We start from the raw sequence: 19,012 nt of genomic DNA, 5'->3' as shown, positions 1-19,012 counted from the left end.
ATGAGCAATTATTTGCAATGGATAAAAACAATACATGTCACAAACACTAGGTGCCTGATTATAATTTATATTTTACATTTAATTAATGCTGACCTTACAGCCCCTTTACGTTGCTAGAGCAGGGTAAAGGGTTCTTGTGATTCAGGCCGTAGGTAAATAGAACTAGATGGATCACATGGCTTTTCAACCACAAATGTACTATTTTATAAACAAACAAGCAATTCTACCATTCAAGTTTTTATTACTGAAAATAACTAGACTTTGGTAAAAATAGTTCGTGCTAATAATGGATACTGTGATTATGTTGCTGAACTGAACATTGGGGATGGCCCAAAAAAAGTGACACACATTGGGTTTTTGACTAAATGAAAATTTTCGCTGACAGTATCTGCTTTTCTAGAAAATTTTCAGATTTTTTTGGTCAAAGTCTGAAAATGTTTTGGCTTTTTGTTTTTTCAATGAAAAGTCAGGATTTTCCATAGGGGGAAAACCCCATTTGCTGCTGAATTTTTCTGAAAATGCTACAAATAGTGGAGCACTGCTTGATCACAGTTTGATGATGAGATTACCTGCACAGATTATATCCTCTAAAGCCAATTTGTGGCTACAAGATTTGTGTAGATCTATCCTAACTGTAACGCAAGATAAAAAGACAAATAAGGCAGTTACCATACAGTCAGCAATAGAAAAATAATTTTATTTACTCTTGTAAATAAAGCAGTGCAAAGAGATTAGATTTAACCGACAATAATGCATAGATGGATACAATTACCTATGACCTATATGATTTTATGTGTACACACACCTGCTGAACACATACAGTCATTCCTTCCCTACGTCCACTCACTTTGTGCAGCTTTAAAATCAGACAGATGAGATCTATGCTCTGTATGATTACTTCCCGCATATCCTGTTATCCTGACTGTCCTAACTAGCACTTTTATTATTTATCATCATTTGTATTACCGTAGCCTACAGAACCGCTAGATATGGAATCAAAGACCCCATTGCACTAGTGCTATATAAACATATTAATTAATGGAAATGACACCTGATCAGTAATTTAGTTCAAGGACAATTTAAGATATACTGTAAAACTGGAGAGAATTCCCTTCCTATGTTACCCATATAAGAATTTGAGAAGAAACTGTTCACTGATTTACTGTGACACTTCACTTTTTTTTGTATTTTTTGGTAAAGGGAGCTGCTCCCTATTATCAGTTGCTCTTGTGCAGCTACCCAATAAATTCAAAGCAAACAAAGACTGGCTGCCAAGCCTCCAGGAACAGGGCTACAGGAAATTTAGCCTTCCATCTAAATGTGGGCAAAGACTGTTTAGTCAAATAGTAGATACCGTGGGTGAAATCTTAGCCGTATTGAAGTCAATGGGAGTTTTGCCACTGACTTCAGTGGGGACAGGATTTCTCCCATTTTTCTATTCCCATCAAAAACAAGACCATACAATGCATTCAGACGTATAATCTCATGAGATAATCAACATGTATTCTTGGTTTGGTTTTTTTAAAATTTCCTTTTGCTTTATATAATAGATAGATTAGATCACTGGGATTGCCCAGGTGTAACTAAGAGCAGGATTTAGCCCATGGAGTACATAGTTAATACCATTCTATACATTTGTGAACTCTTAGTATTGTAACTACTCAAGACCATGCTATTCTAATGTTTGCTTTGGAATTCCAATCTTTCAGAGAATTACACCTCAGCTGATCAGATGGGGATGCTGAGCTAAATTGTTTGTAAGAGTAGATTCCTCTTGTTCTGTTGATCTAGTGTCACTGGTGTTTTCAGTGGAAGAATGTACATCTGGAGATTGTTCTGGCCTTGGTGCCTGAGAATCATTGGCTGTAGAAAAAACACAAATACAGAATAAATATTGAAATGTAGTACTGTATATAAAGTATACATGTACATATCTGGCTCCCATACAAACATATAAATAAAACTACACAAAAGAAAAATCAAGCATTCAAAAATTAGGAAATGTCAAAATAAGTAGCCCACTGTAACTTTAACTGTGCCCCTTTGTGTGTATGCATTATGATGGCCCCTAAATTATATCAATTGCATCTGGTAATAAAGGACAGGGCTTTCAAAATCAAGTTTAGAATGTATCTGTGAACAATTTAGATATGTTGTAAGTCTTATTTCTTAATAATTCAGTATATTTTATATTAATAAAGGAATATTTGTGATTATAAGGGATTATTTTCCAAAACTTAATTTGTATCTAAAGTGTTGATGGAGATTTTTCAAATCCTACCTAGGATAGTATTGTACTTTCACTTAGGGCAGGGGTTCTCAAACTGGGGGTCGGGACCCCTCAGAGGGTCACGAGGTTATTACATGGGGGGTTGCGAGCTATCAGCCTCCACCCCAAAACCCACTTTGCCTCCAGCATTTATAATGGTGTTAAATATATTAAAAGTATTTTTAATTTATAAGAGGGTCACACTCAGATGCTTGCTATATTAAAGGGATCACCAGTACAAAATTTGAGAAAACACTGACTTAGGGCTTGTCTACATTGTGCTGCAGTGTGGCTGACGACAGGGGGTGTGAACCACAGAACACAGAACCCCTGCCCTAAGTGAAAGTACAATACTATCCTAGGTAGGATTTGAAAAATTCTGTGGTTCACACCCCCGTCGTCAGCCACACTGCAAAGTATTGAGCACTAACTGCCTCGTGTGGACACTGCTGGTGCAAAGTAAAAGTTAGCTTTAGAGAGAGGACTACATTAATGTGAACTAGTATCTTTTAGTTTGCACTAGCAGTGTCCACGCAGGGTAGTTTTGTGTGCAACATTTTGGTTTACTCTGCAATTCACAACCCCGTCGTCCACACTGTGGCACAGTGTAGTAGACATAGCCTTAATAACTGATTTTACTTTATTTTGTTACAGTAATAAGTCTGTCACCATACACCCATTCTATGAAGATTAGACGATAACATTTTTAAGTTTGCAAGAAAATATAATATAATGGAAACCCTCTTTCCATAATTTGTCCATATTTCTTCCACAGTTTGCTGATCAAAAACTGTCTTGTCCTTAGATACGTGCCTACCTTTGCTCTCTTTTTTTATTTGTGGCTGATCATGCTCTTCAGCTTTGTTGACCGATACTATCTATTGCACATCATGAGCACTTTTTCCCCTAGACAATTTTTTTTGTCTGTAATATTCCTTTAAACCGAAAAAAAATTTCTAGGAAACTGAGGGCTGATATGTGGCCCCAACATTGATTCTCTACTTCCTCTCTATCAGAAAAGAAAGCAATGGGCAGGATTTTCCAGTCTGTTAGATCCATTTTGACCCATTCTTGCTCTTCTATGACTGACTGTGTACTTGTGTAAAGTATGAGCTTCCACCCATTGGTGTAAGTCGGAGTTGCTCCCCAGTAACTATTACACTGGGACTGAGTGGCATGGGATGAGGGAAGCCCAACTGGCTCCACTGCCCATGCATTAGGTGGAGCTCAGTCAGGGTGCAGAATACAGCCCACTGAATCTAGTGGCAACAATCACCTGAAGTCATAAACTCATTAGTCTGACTATTCACAAGATTGGTATAAGGACCATAAAAAGAAATGATCTATTCCTTCGAGTTACTATCTCTTAAAGTTAATGCTATACCAGGAATCTTCATAACCACTGCCTTAAGAACAGGTTTAAATTAGTCATCAGTGCCAGGTTTCATTCAGACTTCAGTAACTAATGTGATGGTCAAATCATCAGAAAGGCTTAACACAAATGGTAACCAACAACAACAACAAAAAGCGGTAATAAGCATAACCTCTCCTGTGATACTAATTACTTCTCTGAACCTTTATTTCAAGGAAAGGTTAAAAATCTTCTTACTGCTGCTTAACCCAACTCTAGTTATATAAAAATATTTTACTAGAATAGGACACATGAAACTGACATTACTGAACTGTCTGTTCATTATTTTTTGTTTGTTTTATTCCCATTATTCTAGTTAACTGTACTTCAAGAAGAGGAAGGAGTACAGAGAAGAGGAAAAGAAATGTGCATGGGGCTGGAAGGAGTGATTTGTAATGTAGGATTCAGAGAGCTAAGTATGTATTACTTGGAGAAGTGATGATTATGAAGGGCCATGATAACAAATATCTGTTGGGTGTGAACATCAAGAAGGGAGAGGAATTATAAAATTAGGATGGTACACTGGGTATGATTAAGAGTATGAAAATTCAGAATGCAGTAGGAGGATAAAATTCCTAAAACAAAAGTTTAGGCTGGATATCAGGGAAAACAGTTTAATAGTGAGGTATATTGTGGAGTACTCTCCCAAGGGAAGTGATAGAAGACAAATCCCTTGGAGCATGTGAAACCTTGTTGGGAAAAAAGCACTCAAAAAAGTATAGTAGGGGGTAATCCTGCACTGGCAGAGAGATGGGCTCTCTAATTACTAGATCTTTTCCCATTTCTGTGACTATCATTCCAAACAGAAGGAAGCTGCAGTTTTCAAGCTACAATAATTATGTTAAAAACAGCCAAGGCCTTAGTAACAAAAGCCCTTAATTCACGTATACATCTATTAATAGCTTTTTGGAGGATGAAAAGGTAAAAACAGTATCTTACTTAGGATGCTGAAATAAAGCAGAGTGCTACAATGCTATACAACATAATAAAAATGATTTTCAGCTCCTCTAATCAAATTGTTTGGTTAAAATTGGTGAAAGAATGGTGAAATTGTTCCTGGGGGGGAAATGGCAAATATCAATACACCGTTCCAAATTACTGATCTGGTGCAAAATTATTATTCTGCGCTTGAGGCCTGAGTCTGCACACCCTTACTCATGCTGATTCTTTGAAGGCAATAGGACTACTTGTGTGAGTCAGATCTACTCCTGCAATTAAGAGACTGAATTTGTAGGACATTACTTGTTTTAAATTATATATGAACTGCATGCTGCACCAAATCTTGAAGTCTGTTCTATCTTTAAAGTTCCCTATTTTATGTCTAGAATTATTTTTTTCTAGATTATTTCAGCCTGACCGAGGCAAATACTTACCAGACAGAGACTGAAAATATTGTACTGCAAATGCAACCAATATTGACACAAGAAAGGTCCCCATGAAGTAGATCTGCAATAAGTTTAGAAATGTGTGTTAGATCAATACAAAGGCAGGGCCCGGGTTCTAACTGTACTGATGAATGTGACAATGGAATAATACATACCAGAGTAGAATGCAAAATGTTATTCCAGAAAACTCTTAAGTAAAAATAAAGCAAAGCTAATGAGCATGGATTAATTAATTCTTGATTGCTATGACTCCAGCACCTATAATCAAAAATAAAAAGTGGTGTTGAATATTTTGTTTTGTACTTCTATAGCAATGGGACTACAAGAAGTAAGAATGGTAGCACTGGGCCCTAAGTGACTTACCCAAAGTCGCACAGCCACTCAGTAGCAAAGCTGGGAATAGAGCTCTCATTCCCTGACTCACAGGTCTATGCATTAACCACTAGGTCATCCTTCCTCATTTATCTGTAAAGTGATTCTACAATGTTACAGATTACTGAGTGAACTTTCAGTACATACTGTACTTCACTTAGAGGGTAGAATGGGAATTGCTTTATGTGATATCAAGAAAACGAGCTCTCTGTAAGTAAATGGAACAGATATAACGGGTTATGTATCCGTAACTGGAGTTCTTAGAGATGGAATCTGCATGGTCCTACTCACGGGACGCACTGGCGGGTGCAGCTGAGGCGGTGGAACCTTTTTGTAGCAGTGCCCCTAAGAATGCTCATGAACCCTTCCCTACCTCTCTCTTCTGTGTTCCTGCAAGTTCTGAAGGTGAGGCTATAAATGGGAGTGTGGCACTCCCTGCTGCCTCAGTTCCTTCCAACCTTGCCTTCTCGAGTCAAAATTCCATTAGGATTCCCAGGAATGTGTGTGGGGAGTGCAGAGTCCATCCCCTCAAAATCTCCTGTTACAAGTAAGTAACCTCCATTTCTTCTTCAAGTGTTTGCTGCACAGTCCCACTCACAGGATAGTCTGGCAAGCAGTACCCCATCATGGAAGGTGGGACTCAGAGTCCCAGTTGAATAGGGATTATAGTACTGCTCCATCAAACAGTGCCCAATCCAGATGCTAGATCTAGGGAGATGTTTTGTAAAAAGCATGTGTGGAGCTCCAAGTAGCAGCCCTATAGGGCTCTGCAACTGGGCCATGTCTAAGGCAAGTGATGGAGGTAGCAATTGCTCTGATAGTATGACCTAACCCCAAGAAGGGGTGGAATGAATGCTAGTTTATAGATTTCCTCTATGCCTTGTCTAACCCCTCTAGATAAAGTCTGAAGAGAGTGTGTGTCTTTTATGTTGTCTGCATATGAAATAAAGAGACTGAAGGATTTCTGAAATTCCTCGATTCTATTAATTCAGTAACCCAGAGCTCTTTTAGCATCTAACATATGCAGCTTTGACTCCTCTATGAGAGTGTGAATCCTAGGAGAAAAAATTCTGATTAACATGAAAGTCAGGTACCACCTTCGGAAGGAATCTAGGATTAGGGCAGAGGCCACTGTATCCTTGTGGAAGATACCTGATGAGCCATGTGGTGGTAATTCACTCATTCACCTAGCTGAGGCTGTGACTACTATGAAAGCAATTTTTATAGTAGATGGTACAGACAGCAGTCTTCCATAGGCTCAAAGGGAACTGTCATTAGCTGTTTAAGGAGTAAATTGAGATCCCATGATGGTATTGGATCCTTTATTTGTGGATATATATTGGTAAGTGTGACCCACGGACCTCTGGGTGCCCACTGGCAGAGGGCACAGCGGGGCATAGGGCTACATGGATCCCCTGGATCTGGTCTCTACATAATAGTTCATCAAAGGGTCTCATATAAGGTCTCTACTGAAAGCCTATGTCACATGGATCATCATATCCATTGCGAAATGTATGGATGCATAATATGTAATGAGTTATGTGTATATATACACTGAAGATAATGCTCTTAAGGTTTGTGAGTTGGGGTTGGTCACCAAGAGGGGATAAAACAAGTTTCTTTCAGGCGGGAGATGCTCTAGATGTCTGGCTGTACGTAAATTGAGTATTGGATACTTCACAATGGATGCCTATTTACAGACTGAGTAAAATGCTAATCAAGAGACTGCAAAGTCTCCAGAGGAGTTTCTCTGCAGGGAAAACAACCAGCGGGGAGATACTGTTTGCAGTAAAGAAAATGGATTGTTTGAACTATTTTGGGGTTGCACAGGTACACCTTAACCTAGGGGACAAGCTGCCAGTGTGTTTGTTTTATGAATGGAGCATCACAGCCAGTCTGGCTGTTTAACCCTGGGGGTGAGTCTTTGAGTGAGCTAACATTTATGAGGCAGGAGGTTGTCTTGTTAGTTAAGTTTAGGCTCTAGAAAGCATGTTACTACTTTATTTTATATGTAAATATTTATTTCCATTAAGTCTACTTGCTTCTTCTTGAAGCTCTATTATTTGTTAAATAAACTTTTACCTGATTTCACTATAACCATATCTAAGTGCAGTAAATTGAGGTGAGCAGTGATCCTGAGATGTAACTGATAAGCTGAGGTGTACTGTTCCTTTGGGAATAGTAGATCTGTGAATTCTGTGAGTGTCCATGGACAGGACAATCCAGGGGTATGACCCTTGCCAGGCACAGACAAGGCTTCCTCGCACTAAAGGCAGGTGGTGGTGAGGTACCTCACAACCCTGGGTACCCCCAGGAAGCATCACTGCAAGTTCCTTCATAAATTTTCTAACTGTATTATGTGCAAAGACAGGTTTGCAACCCTGCAAGGTGAGGATCTCATCTATAGATTTCTACAACAACTATTCATGAAGTTCCGTTACATCTCTGTTCAGCTGATCTACCAGGCTGCTGTCCTTGCCTGCTACGTGTAGAGCTATGGGATAAATGTGCTGGATACACCAATCCCATAATGCAACTGCTTCTTTGCACAATTGGGAAGCGTGAGACCCTCCCTTTTTGTTGATATAATCCACTGTCATTGTGTTGTCTGTGACAATTGCATTACCTGTTCTGGCTGTGAGGCAGACATAATTTGAGAGCCCAATGGATTGCTCTCATTTCCAGGTTATTTTCCTGAGAACTCCAATGACCTTGAACTGTCTATTTGCTGAATTGCACTTCCCACCCCTTTGGGAGGCATCCAAGGTGACTGTTTCAGATGGAGCTGGAGAGTTGAAAGCTACCGCTCTCAGAACATTGTAACGTTGAGTCGTCCATGTCAAGGATAGCAGTATCTTACTTGGAATGGTCAACTATATGCACGTGCCATCTGTGCTTGGTCCGTAACTTAACATCAGCCAAAGCTGCAGACTTTTCATCCTGAGCCGAGCATAAGTTGTGACATAAGTGTCTAAACCCATGAAGCCTAGAAAGAACATGTCTCTAAGTGGGATCTTGATGAAGCCCCTCTGTAGTGAATTGATGCTTCAGGTATCTTTCTTCTAATAGAAAGGCTTTGCCCTCCAGGGAACGGAGACCTGCTCCTATAAAAGGAATCCTTTGTTTAGGTAGCAGAAGAGATTTTTTTTCTTGTTTACCATGAGTCCTAAGTTTTTGAAGAGGGAGCATGTGTAAAGTTTGCAACCATGGAAAGGTACTTTGTAAATACCCATGCGACAGTAGACGGGTAAGATTTAGTACTGGAAGTGGTCTTATCTAACTAGGAAATGAAGATATTTTTGATGCCTGGATCAGATATAGATATGGAAGTACACATCTTTCAGATTGTCACATGCATCTAACGAAGTGGGTATTCACCCACGAAAGCTTATGCTCCAATATGTCTGTTAGTCTATAAGGTGCCACAGGACTCTTTGTCGCTTTTTACAGATCCAGACTAACACGGCTACCCCTCTGATATCTTTCAGATTGAGAGCTGTAAACCAATCTAAGGTGGTCAGGAAGGCTATGATAGATGCTTGTGTCAACATGGGGAAATGGATTTTTTGATAAAGAAGATAGGTCTTCCATAGATCTAACATTGCACAAAGTCCTCAGTCTGTCTTTGGTATCAGAAAATATCTGGAGTAGGAACCTTCTCCTTTGAATTCCCTTGGCACCTCCTCTGTGGCTCTTGATTCCAACAAGGAATGGATCTCTGATTTTAACATACTCTTGTGAGAGGGTCCCTGAATAGGGATAGAAGTGGCACACCAGCGGGGTAGAGGAAAGGAATCAAATCAAATGGCATAACCACTCAATAATATCTCCAGAATTCATTTGGGATGTGATGGAATTGTGAGCACTGACATAATAGAAAAGTTGGGAAAGATGGCAGGGTTGGAAGGAGGTTACAGGTTGGTCTGAAGCTTCTGATCATCATGTCAAACTTGAGGTCTGATGTTTGAATTTGATGTTGCAACTCATGGTCGTTTTCCCTTCATTTGGGGCTTAAAAGGCTTTCTCTTATGTGGCTGTGTAGAAGAAGGCTGCTGATGCTGAAAATGACATCTTTCTGATAATAATAAGATGAAGAAGAAGGGGGATAGAATTTTCCATGGTACCCGAAGACAGGTCTCAAACTCCTCCTCCTCTGAGCTAGGTAGACACCTAAAGGTCTTGCAGTAGACCTCATGTCCTTCATCTTCTCCAGTATCTCCTTGGCCTTACTACTAAATAACCACAAGACCTCTGAAGAGAAGATCTTCTACCTTCGATTTGGTTTCAGGTTGGAGAAAGAAGATCTGAGCCAAGCATGTCTGCGTAGCGTGATAGCTGAAGCAACCACTCTCACTGTTGAATCTACAGCATGAAAAGAGGCTCTAAGCATATTTAGCCACTGCCTGCCCCTGTGTTTCCAAGGTGTTGGCCAGATTACTTAGCTCTTTGGGGAGTGCTTTGGCAAACATGAACATCTTTTCCCATAACTGATATTGATAATTCAATATCACTGCCTGGTAACTTGCTATTCTAATTCTGAGCTATGCAGATGAAAATACCTGTCTACCTGCTGCATCCATCTTCTTTTACTCCCTGTCAGAAGATGTGGAATGTGATTGCCTTCTTCTGGATCTTTGTTCCACCCCCCCACTACTAGAGACTTAGGGGTAGGGTGTGCATGAAAGAATGAAAACTTGTAGAGCAATAGATATAATTTGTCAGCTTTTTTCAATATAGCCTGACAAAGTGAAGGAGTAGACCAACTGTCTTCACACGCTGCAATAGCTTATCTAATATTGGACAGATAATCTTATTTTAAAACAGGATTGAGGTTTCTTCCAGTGTGACTGATGGAATTGCAGTGCCATTGCCATTCTGTCCACAAGTTCGTGGAACTGTAAAGCATCATCAGAAGGAGAGGAAACTGAATCAACTCCAATATTTTCATCCAGGAAAGATTCATCATCAAGTTCTGTCTCCAACTCTTGATAGTCCACCTGAGCTGTAGGCTCCTCCTCTTCTTCTGAAAGAGCATCAGAAATTATGGTAGGAGAATGAACCTTGAAAGCAGAAGAAGTCAACTGATCTGGGAATCTCGGAGATGAGGAGTAATACATTTTCTGACCCCTCGTCAGAGAGGGGTTCTGACAAGAATTCAGAATGTTCCTATACTGTCTATGTGAAGGCCAGTAGGGCCACCTAGCCCGCAGTGGTATCTGCCAATCATGCCACTAACTAAATTAAGGCTCCATGTCATAGCTAGGAGGACATGTTGTTTTCTAGACACCAAACCTAGAAGTGTGTTCCTTCTCATGAGCATGGAAACTGGGAAGTATGTTGGTATACTTCACATGAGGCGATCCTTCCTCAGATTCTGGATACAACCTCAGATCCAATCGGATCAGACACAGATTACTGGAGAAACTACAGGACCTGGCATGTATAAAACTGAGAAGGGGAAACAAATGTATTTGTAGAGCCACAGGGTGTGTTAGGGGGAGAAAGGGAAGTGTCTTATTATCTGTGAGAATTCATCCAGTCTCCTCCTTTTCTCTCTCTGGGAGATCTAAGGAGGATAACTAGTGGGAGCTTTCCTATTATCCCCCTTAGGGGAAGAAATCATTTTTGTCCTTTGTAGATCTGCCAACAGATCTGATTTAGCATTTTATGGTGCTCTTGCAATATCACTGTAGAGACTGGTGCAGTTAGGATGGGTGATATAGAAACAACTGTTGGCTCTGGAATGATCTTCAGGTCCGATGTGAACTTCAGAAGTGGTGGATGACTCTTAAGCAGGGATTTATCCTGAGCTAGAATCTATCTTAGTCTTTGATTTAGGATCCAATGTTCTCTGATTTGGATCTGATGGATACAAGAAGTGTCCTGAACGTGGTTTGGCCCTACTAATGGGAGCCTTCTTGTCTCACACAGTTTTTCTCTGAACCAAAGTAGAAGGATCAGAAGGCTTTTCCCGTGGTTTGGCTCTAATTTCTGAGACTGGAACTGATGAAGTCTGAGTGTGTTGAGATCGGATTCAATCATCTGCGAACTTACTGCACTGAGGTCTTGGATCCTGATCCTGGGACAGATATTGGAAACTTTTGAATAGTGCTCTTCATCTTCTTAGTCCCTGATGGGTCAGGAGCTGACACTGGCCTTTTCAACTTCGATATGGACTCTTTAGATGAGTTGTATCTGGGAGGCTTTGCAGCCAGAGCTTCTTGCAGCAATAAGGCTTGCAGCCTGTTCTAGCGCTCCTTTTAAGTTCTTGGGTAAATGTTCTGCAGATGGAGCACCTTGAAGGAGAGTGCCTTCTCCGAGGCATGCCACACATCTGGTATGGGCATCTGACATCAGGAAGACTGCTGGACAAGACATGCATCTTTTGAAGCTAGGTCTCTTAGCTTTCAGATCCACCATGGAACTTATAGTCAGAACCGAAGGCTTAACTAACTATCCTAAGATTAAAAATCTAACCACTAACACTGACACTACACTAAGCTAAGGCACTGAGTTCTTTTAGAATCCAGGTTTGATGGAACTGGAGAGTTTCACATCTGTCTGCTGCTGCAGCTGGAAAGAACTGAGGGAGCACTGCGCCCCCCTTTTTTATAGCCCTGTCCTCAGAATGTTCAGGAACACAGAGGGGAGGAGCAGGAGAGGCGTGTGTGCGCTCTAACAGGCACTGCTACGAGAAGGTTCCACTGTCTGAGCTGCACACACTAGCACATCGCGTGAGTGGGAATATGCAAAGGACACTTGAAGAAAAACCAGAATTTCCAAAGTGAAAGCAGACAAATGTCAGCATGTTGTAGCAAAGTGGGCAGAAATAAATGGAAGCCATTCCTAATTCAGTACTCTATATTATTTCTCATATTTGCATTTAAAAGCCTATCTTAGGCATTTTACAAATGGAACAGGAACAAATTGCTAGAACCTAGTTTGGCAGTAAAATTTAAGGCTCCATTGTGGGATCAGAGTACTCAACTAGTCCCAGTGATGTTTGCAACAAGTAATAATGTGAGTAAAGATAAGAATTCTAGCTCTTGGTACTGAAAGATGAATATATAAACTCACCGTTGATAAAGCTCCTGAAGGATGGAAATATTACTAGACTGCAGAGTCCTGTTGATCTCTAAGTGATCTAAAATGTAGGGAGGAATGGAATTACCCTCTTCCACGAGAAGGGCCAAATTAAAGAGTCCCTGAAATACATAAAATATACAATTATATAGAAGAAAATACATGAATCTAAGGCCTGATCCTGCACCACTGAGCTCAATGAAAGTTTTATCACTGACTTCAGTGGGAGATGGATTGGGCTACTGATCAGCATGTCAATAATTACAATTGCTTTTTTACCTTTTTCACTTTAATACCATATGGTTCTGTGATCTTCACTGAATAAATGTGAGCACCTTATTTCCCCAAGATATGCTCATGTGAATGATACATTTACAAGAGCATCAGAAACAAGAAAACATTCCCCAGGCTAATTCTAGTTCATCTTAGTGTAATGTTGAGTGCCATTTTCTCAAACCAGCTCACTAAGCTTTTCATCCCTAGATCCTGTCTAAATACAGCAACAACTGAAGAGCGCATCACCCCGACATGTCTCATACAAAGACTGAAAGCAGAAATGGACCATGTTCTGTTCCCAATTAGTCCCCTCCCACGTAACCCTACTGACTTCAATGGACGTTGCAATTGTGCATCTGAGAGGAGAATTTAGCTCAAAATGGCTTGGGCTCTGATCCTGCAACTTCATCTTCTTGGGCAGACCTCTGACTTCAGTGGGGCACTCCAGAGATACAAGGGTCTGTCTGTGTGGATACAGTTGCAGGATGGAGCTTTGAAGTGTCTTTCACATTTAAAACTGAAGACACTTGTTTCTCTTTGCTTTCCATTTTAGCTGCTGTTGCAGACACTGGCAGCTTTTTGTTCTCAGATCCTCAGGGTGGGTCCCAACTCTGGTAACTGATCAAATCACATGTAATAATTTTTCTGGTGTCCGTGAGAGTTCCATATGCCAAGGGAGAGGAGACTACTGAAGAATATCTGCTATGAGGATCTGAGAACAAAATGCTGCCCAGTGTTAAACTACTCATGTCTTTGGTACAATGTCTTGGAATATCTTGGCATTATGAGAGCATATATGCTGAAGTTTTTTGTTGTTCATGGGAACATACTGGGCCAAGTTCATCCCAGGAGTAACGCTTGGCTTTAAGGGAAGTGCACTATTATTATTAACTTGTATTACAGTAGCACCGAAAAGAGTAACAACAAACTAGGCTCTTCACTTTTAGCCCTGAAAACATCCCCCAGGCTAATTCTAGTTCATCTTAGTGTGAAAGAGCAAATTCGTGACTCAGATCATACTTTAAAATAAATGATACATTTATACCAGTAGGTGTGTTCACTGCATGTGTGTATCTTGGCTATTTATAGCTTGTTCTTAGAACTGATATTTCAAGAAGGTATTTTTATAACCGTGAAGATACCTGTGAATCTCCCTCGAATGCAGCTTGTGCATACATCTGCACTGACTGCTCAAAGTCTTTAGAGTGGTTCTGGTAACCATAGTAATAGAAGTCTCCCATCTTCAAGTAAGCTGTGGAAGGTAACAGTAGCAGGGCATTACAAAATATTTGTAAAGAGATAAATGAACTATTAATATATTTGAAGAATTTACTGAATTTTCCACTGTATTATGGCTAATCATAGTTTCTCTCTGCTTAAGATTGTGACCCTCTTTCTATGCCAAGCCCACCGGGCCTCCAACCTCTGAAAAAACACATTCTGAATGAAATTTCTCATGGTGGTTCTTCTGCCAGGGAATGCTCTGAGGAGGACATTTCAGGTTAATCAGGCAAGGCATTTTGAAGACATGATTTTAATTAAAAATGGGTTTTCCTACTCTTGAAAAAATTTCTAAGAAGACTGTGCAGCGTAATCTCTACCACAAAACTAACAATAACCTCCAAAAATCCCAGATCTAGAAACTTCAAATTGTTTTATTCATTTGGCTTCATTAAAAGTACTGGTGTCTAATAGTCTTTTGGGGGAAGCACTGGGCTTAGTGGAGTTGTTAGCCCTGATCATGTGAACTGGCTTCAAACACTTCTGTTCTGTTTAGATGCTTATTCTGTACCCATCACTGTAGTAAATGAAATCCTCTCCAAAGTACAGAGCTGTGTTGTGCCTATGGAGAGAATTTCTCTAGGTTAGTTGTTCAAATTCTCCCCAAACACAGAGGAACTGAATGGCTACAATTTTCTTGGCACAGAGCCAAGTGATGCCTGCGATGGCTTTTAAGGACTCCTATCTCTGATATAGAATGGTGATGAAATGTTCCAGCAGAGGAAATTTGGTCCAAGTGTGTGTGAACATCCTGTAATGTGATCATTACAGTAGGCCATGCTGCAGAGTTTATAGCCCCACCAGGAGCTCATGAGGCAGATTTTATAAGCTCTAGCATTCAGCTCCTGCAGAGTTTATAAATTTTCTGTGGGCTCAATCCCACTGCAGTCTATGGGAGTTTTGCCACTGACTTCAATCAGTGCAAGATTGAGCCCTATATTACTTAGAAACAAAAACTTGTTTTTTTAACCTTCATTCCAAAAGAGACCAGATGTGAAATCCTGACTTCATTTAAGTCAAGGGATGTTCTGCAATTAATTTCACCCCAGAAGTCTGATGAACTTTAGATGCTTCTCTGGCATAAGACTGCGCTCACGAAGTCTGTAAGTTCTGTGAGCCAAATCACAGGATGTTACACACTCCATTAGAAAAACCTGTGGTGTTTGTAAGTTTCAATGGGTGAATCACTCTGGACTGAGTTGGGTACAGGCACCAACAGTGTGGTACTGGATTCAAATATTATGTTGTTTTTCTGTTTCATTGAATAGCTTGCATTATTTTTATACTACACTTATAACAACAACAAAACATTGTCTCAGAATGAAATATAGCAATTGTATCAGTGTTTTTAAATACAGGGTACAATTTTCTAAAGCATCTAATTGACTTAGGAGACTAAGCTTAATTGAAAGTCACAGATTGATTTTAAGGGCAGAAGCAACCAATAGTTCATCTATTCTGACGTCCTGCGTAACACAGGCCATAGAATTTCTCCTAGTTACCCTGTATTGAGCCCAATAATTTGTGTTTTACTACAGCATAACTTCCAGAAAGGCATCCAGTCTTGATTTAAAGACCTCAAGAGATGAAGAATCCACCACCCTCCTAAGTAGTTTGTTCCAATGGTCAGCCACCCTCACTATTACAAATGTGTTCCTTATTTCTAATTTGAATTTGTCTGACTTTTAACTTCCAGCAATTGGTTCTTGTTATGCCTTTTTGTGCTGGATTAAAAAGTCCTTTAGTACCCATATATTCTCCCTGTGAAAGTACTTACCCACCATAATTAAGTCACCTCTTGATCTTCTTTTTGATAAGCTAAACAGACTAAGCTCTTTAAGTGTCTCACTATAAAGAACTTTCATTAAGGGCATTTTTTCCAGCACGCGAATCAGTGACTTAGTCACTTCTGAAAATAAGACTTAGGCTCTTAAGTCACTCAGTTGCTTTTGAAAATGTTATTCACTATCTTAAAAAAAGTAGGAAATTCTCTGACAAACTGCATTAAGATACAGATAAGCCTGCAAAGAGAGATATTTCTACTACTGAAATTCCTGTTGGAACACTGCAGTTATAAAAGAAAAAGGTGTGAATGGCAGGAGATTCTAATTTAAAGTTTCCTTTCTGAAAAGGCTGCTCTGCATATTTCTGGGGGACCAATCCTGGGTCCGGTGGTCCAAGAACCAAGGAAGGGCAAAGGTAGCTTACAGCCATTTTGCTGTCCCCACTCAAGTTGTGTCATGTGCAAAAAGCTAGACCCCCCACATAATCCATCCCCTTTCTTTCCTTAATTTGCTCATTAGCATAAAAGTTTCACACTGTATACACAGTTGTTACATTCTCATTGTAACTAACAATTAAAACTGAAATCCTATTAAGATCTGAATTAATAAAAAGTATGCTATACATACCAAATGAGGGAGCATTGATTTGAGATATGGAGAAATTATAGTATCGCCAAACACAATTAGTAGCTAAGTATCTTCTTGCTAGTTCCTGGAAAGAAAAAGAGTGGATCCATTTATATCACAGGAAAGTTATTAGTATTACAGTATCACTAATGATTTAAAAGGACCATGTATTATGAATAAATTTACTTACTGGTCTCTCTTCACAGATATGTGCTAAGTTTGTCTGTGACACTTCAACCCCAGCCTCTGCTGCTAAAACATAATACAGCAGAGCTTCATGCCTAAAACAGAGGACAGAAATAAAAAAAAACTGAAATCATCAGGATTTAGCTATAGTTAGAACCACCAAATAAATTCTGAAACATTCATTTGTCAAGCAGAATTTGTAAGCAAGGTTTAGAACAGGGGTAGGCAACCTATGGCACGCATGCCGAAGGCGACAGGTGAGCTGATTTTCAGTGGCACTCACACTGCCCGGGTCCTGGCCACCAGTCCGGGGGGGCTCTGCATTTTAATTTAATTTTAAATGAAGCTTATTAAACATTTTAAAAACCTTATTTACTTTACATACAACAATAGTTTAGTTATATGTTATAGACTTATAGAAAGAGACCTTCTAACAATGTTAAAATGTATTACTGGCACGCAAAACCTTAAATTAGAGTGAATAAATGAAGACTCGGCACACCACTTCTGAAAGGTTGCCGACCCCTGGTTTAGAAAGAAATGATTGGATATTCCATGCAATAGCTACATCTACTGGCCACATTTGGTATAACAGAACAGAATTTGGTCTAGGGTGGTTTCAGCATCTTCTCTTCTGCTTTGAGGTAGAATCAGCTCCATGTAAGGTTCTACTCTTTTAAAATGCACCTGCAAGAATGTTTGGTGTGTAAGGCTGGATTATGACACTAAGTGAGATGGAGTGGCCTGTTTCAAGACATAATAACCCTTTTATAAATAACATATTTAATGAGCTTCATTCCCACAACCTGAAACAAACAAACAAAAACACACTGCGCACACATACACCACTATCATCACAACATGGACCTAACATTACATTTGCCAAATTTCACTTCTGCTTGTATGCTCCATCCCTTTTTCCTACACTTTGTCTATCTAGCTTGTAAACTCTTTGGAACAGGGGTGTTTGTGTATGCATGTACACATGAACAGCATCTAGCGCAATGGCACCTCAGTCCTGGCTGTGGCTTCCAAGCACTATTGCAATACAACTAATAAAAGTCAATGTCACATTTTCAGTAACTGGCAGTCTACTGGTGACTGATCCTGAGGGCAGCTCCTGTTTCCTCTTCACTCACGAAGGCCAAGTCCTACCCAAAAAATCATGAGACTGGCTTTAAAAATGGGGGGTGAATTTCATTTGCTTTCTGGTTTTAAAGCCTCTAGGAGTCACATTTTCAAGCTGTTCTCTGCAACCATGAAGGCTAGAAACAGGTTTGTGGTCTTTTAAATGAAAACGAAGTTTCTCATATAATTGCATGACTTCAGAGGCTTAAGCAAGGAGACCTAAAATAATTAATAACAATACCCTGATATTATCTAGTGTTCTTCATCAGCAAGTCTCAAAAGTGCTTTACAAAGTAGGTCAATATCATTATCCCCATTTTACAGATGGGGAAACTGAGGCACAGAGGAAAAAGTGAGCGTTGGCAGCACTGTATACCAGCTGCCCCATGCAAATAAACAGGCTTTGCTCCTGTTTTCCTGCTGCTTCTATAGGATTTTAAAGCATCCTTTTCAGTGAAGCGTGTAAAGCCTTGTAGAAACAGCTGGGACAAGGAGAGTCAGCACCAAACGACTAGTCAGCTCTCCGTGCTCGACTCGCAAGTATTTTGAGGATTACCAGTGGCCACCGATCAGTTAGAGACCTCTAGTATATGCAAAACATTTTGGTCAGCAAAACAGTATGTTAAGATTGGGACCCAATGTGTCTAGTAGCAAGCTGTAACAAACTCCCCGAGCTCTGCAGCAGTGTCAGCACTAAATTCTGCAACAAACTGAAGTTTCCACCTCTGTGTGAGATGAATGGAGACAAATTCAAAACCAGAGGTTTTTAATGTGAGCTAAAGATCAGAACGAGCAACATATCAAACAATGCAAGACTTCCATAACAAACACCAGTCTTTGCAAATGACTGTCCAAACATTCTGTGCTGTCTCAAATCTAAATGTATAGTGGTGGGAAATCAAGAGCCAGGTGGCTCTCCTGCAGAAACCAGCTTACAAATCCTAGCTGTTGAGGGACTGACATCATAGCATCCCATTCTCAGCTATCTGCCCAGAACTTCCATTGATTTCAGTGGGAATGGCCTAGGGGTAATTGAGGACAGAATTGGGTCAACAGGGCCTATTTCACACAGGCATCTTTTCTAGCACCCTGTAAAATAATGGGACTAAAATAGGGCATTGTTTAAAATAAACAATTAGGGCTGATTAAAGGTTTGCACATTAGAAAGTGCCACATAAAACTAAACTGGAGAGTGCTTCCAATTTGCAGA

The 19,012-nt window shown here is 40.0% G+C and overlaps 1 protein-coding gene across 1 annotated transcript in view; it reads right to left on the bottom strand.

The window, feature by feature from the left end:
* Nucleotides 1–676: 676 nt before the first annotated feature.
* SEL1L3 (SEL1L family member 3) overlaps nt 677–19,012 on the bottom strand; it is a 54,123-nt gene continuing 35,787 nt past the window's right edge. Inside the window, exons 17-23 of the mRNA XM_024204287.3 lie at nt 16,679–16,769; nt 16,489–16,573; nt 13,939–14,048; nt 12,515–12,642; nt 5,221–5,323; nt 5,054–5,126; nt 677–1,863 (exon numbers count right to left, since the gene is read on the bottom strand). Of these exons, the coding sequence (XP_024060055.1) occupies nt 1,721–1,863; nt 5,054–5,126; nt 5,221–5,323; nt 12,515–12,642; nt 13,939–14,048; nt 16,489–16,573; nt 16,679–16,769 (733 nt within the window). The 3' untranslated portion in view covers nt 677–1,720. The remainder of the gene's footprint in view (nt 1,864–5,053; nt 5,127–5,220; nt 5,324–12,514; nt 12,643–13,938; nt 14,049–16,488; nt 16,574–16,678; nt 16,770–19,012) is intronic.

Source organism: Terrapene carolina, unplaced genomic scaffold (assembly GCF_002925995.2).
Source record: "Terrapene carolina triunguis isolate 2854851 unplaced genomic scaffold, T_m_triunguis-2.0 Scaffold66, whole genome shotgun sequence".
Lineage (NCBI taxonomy): Eukaryota > Metazoa > Chordata > Testudines > Emydidae > Terrapene > Terrapene triunguis.
This window is presented reverse-complemented; position numbering and strand designations above follow the sequence as displayed.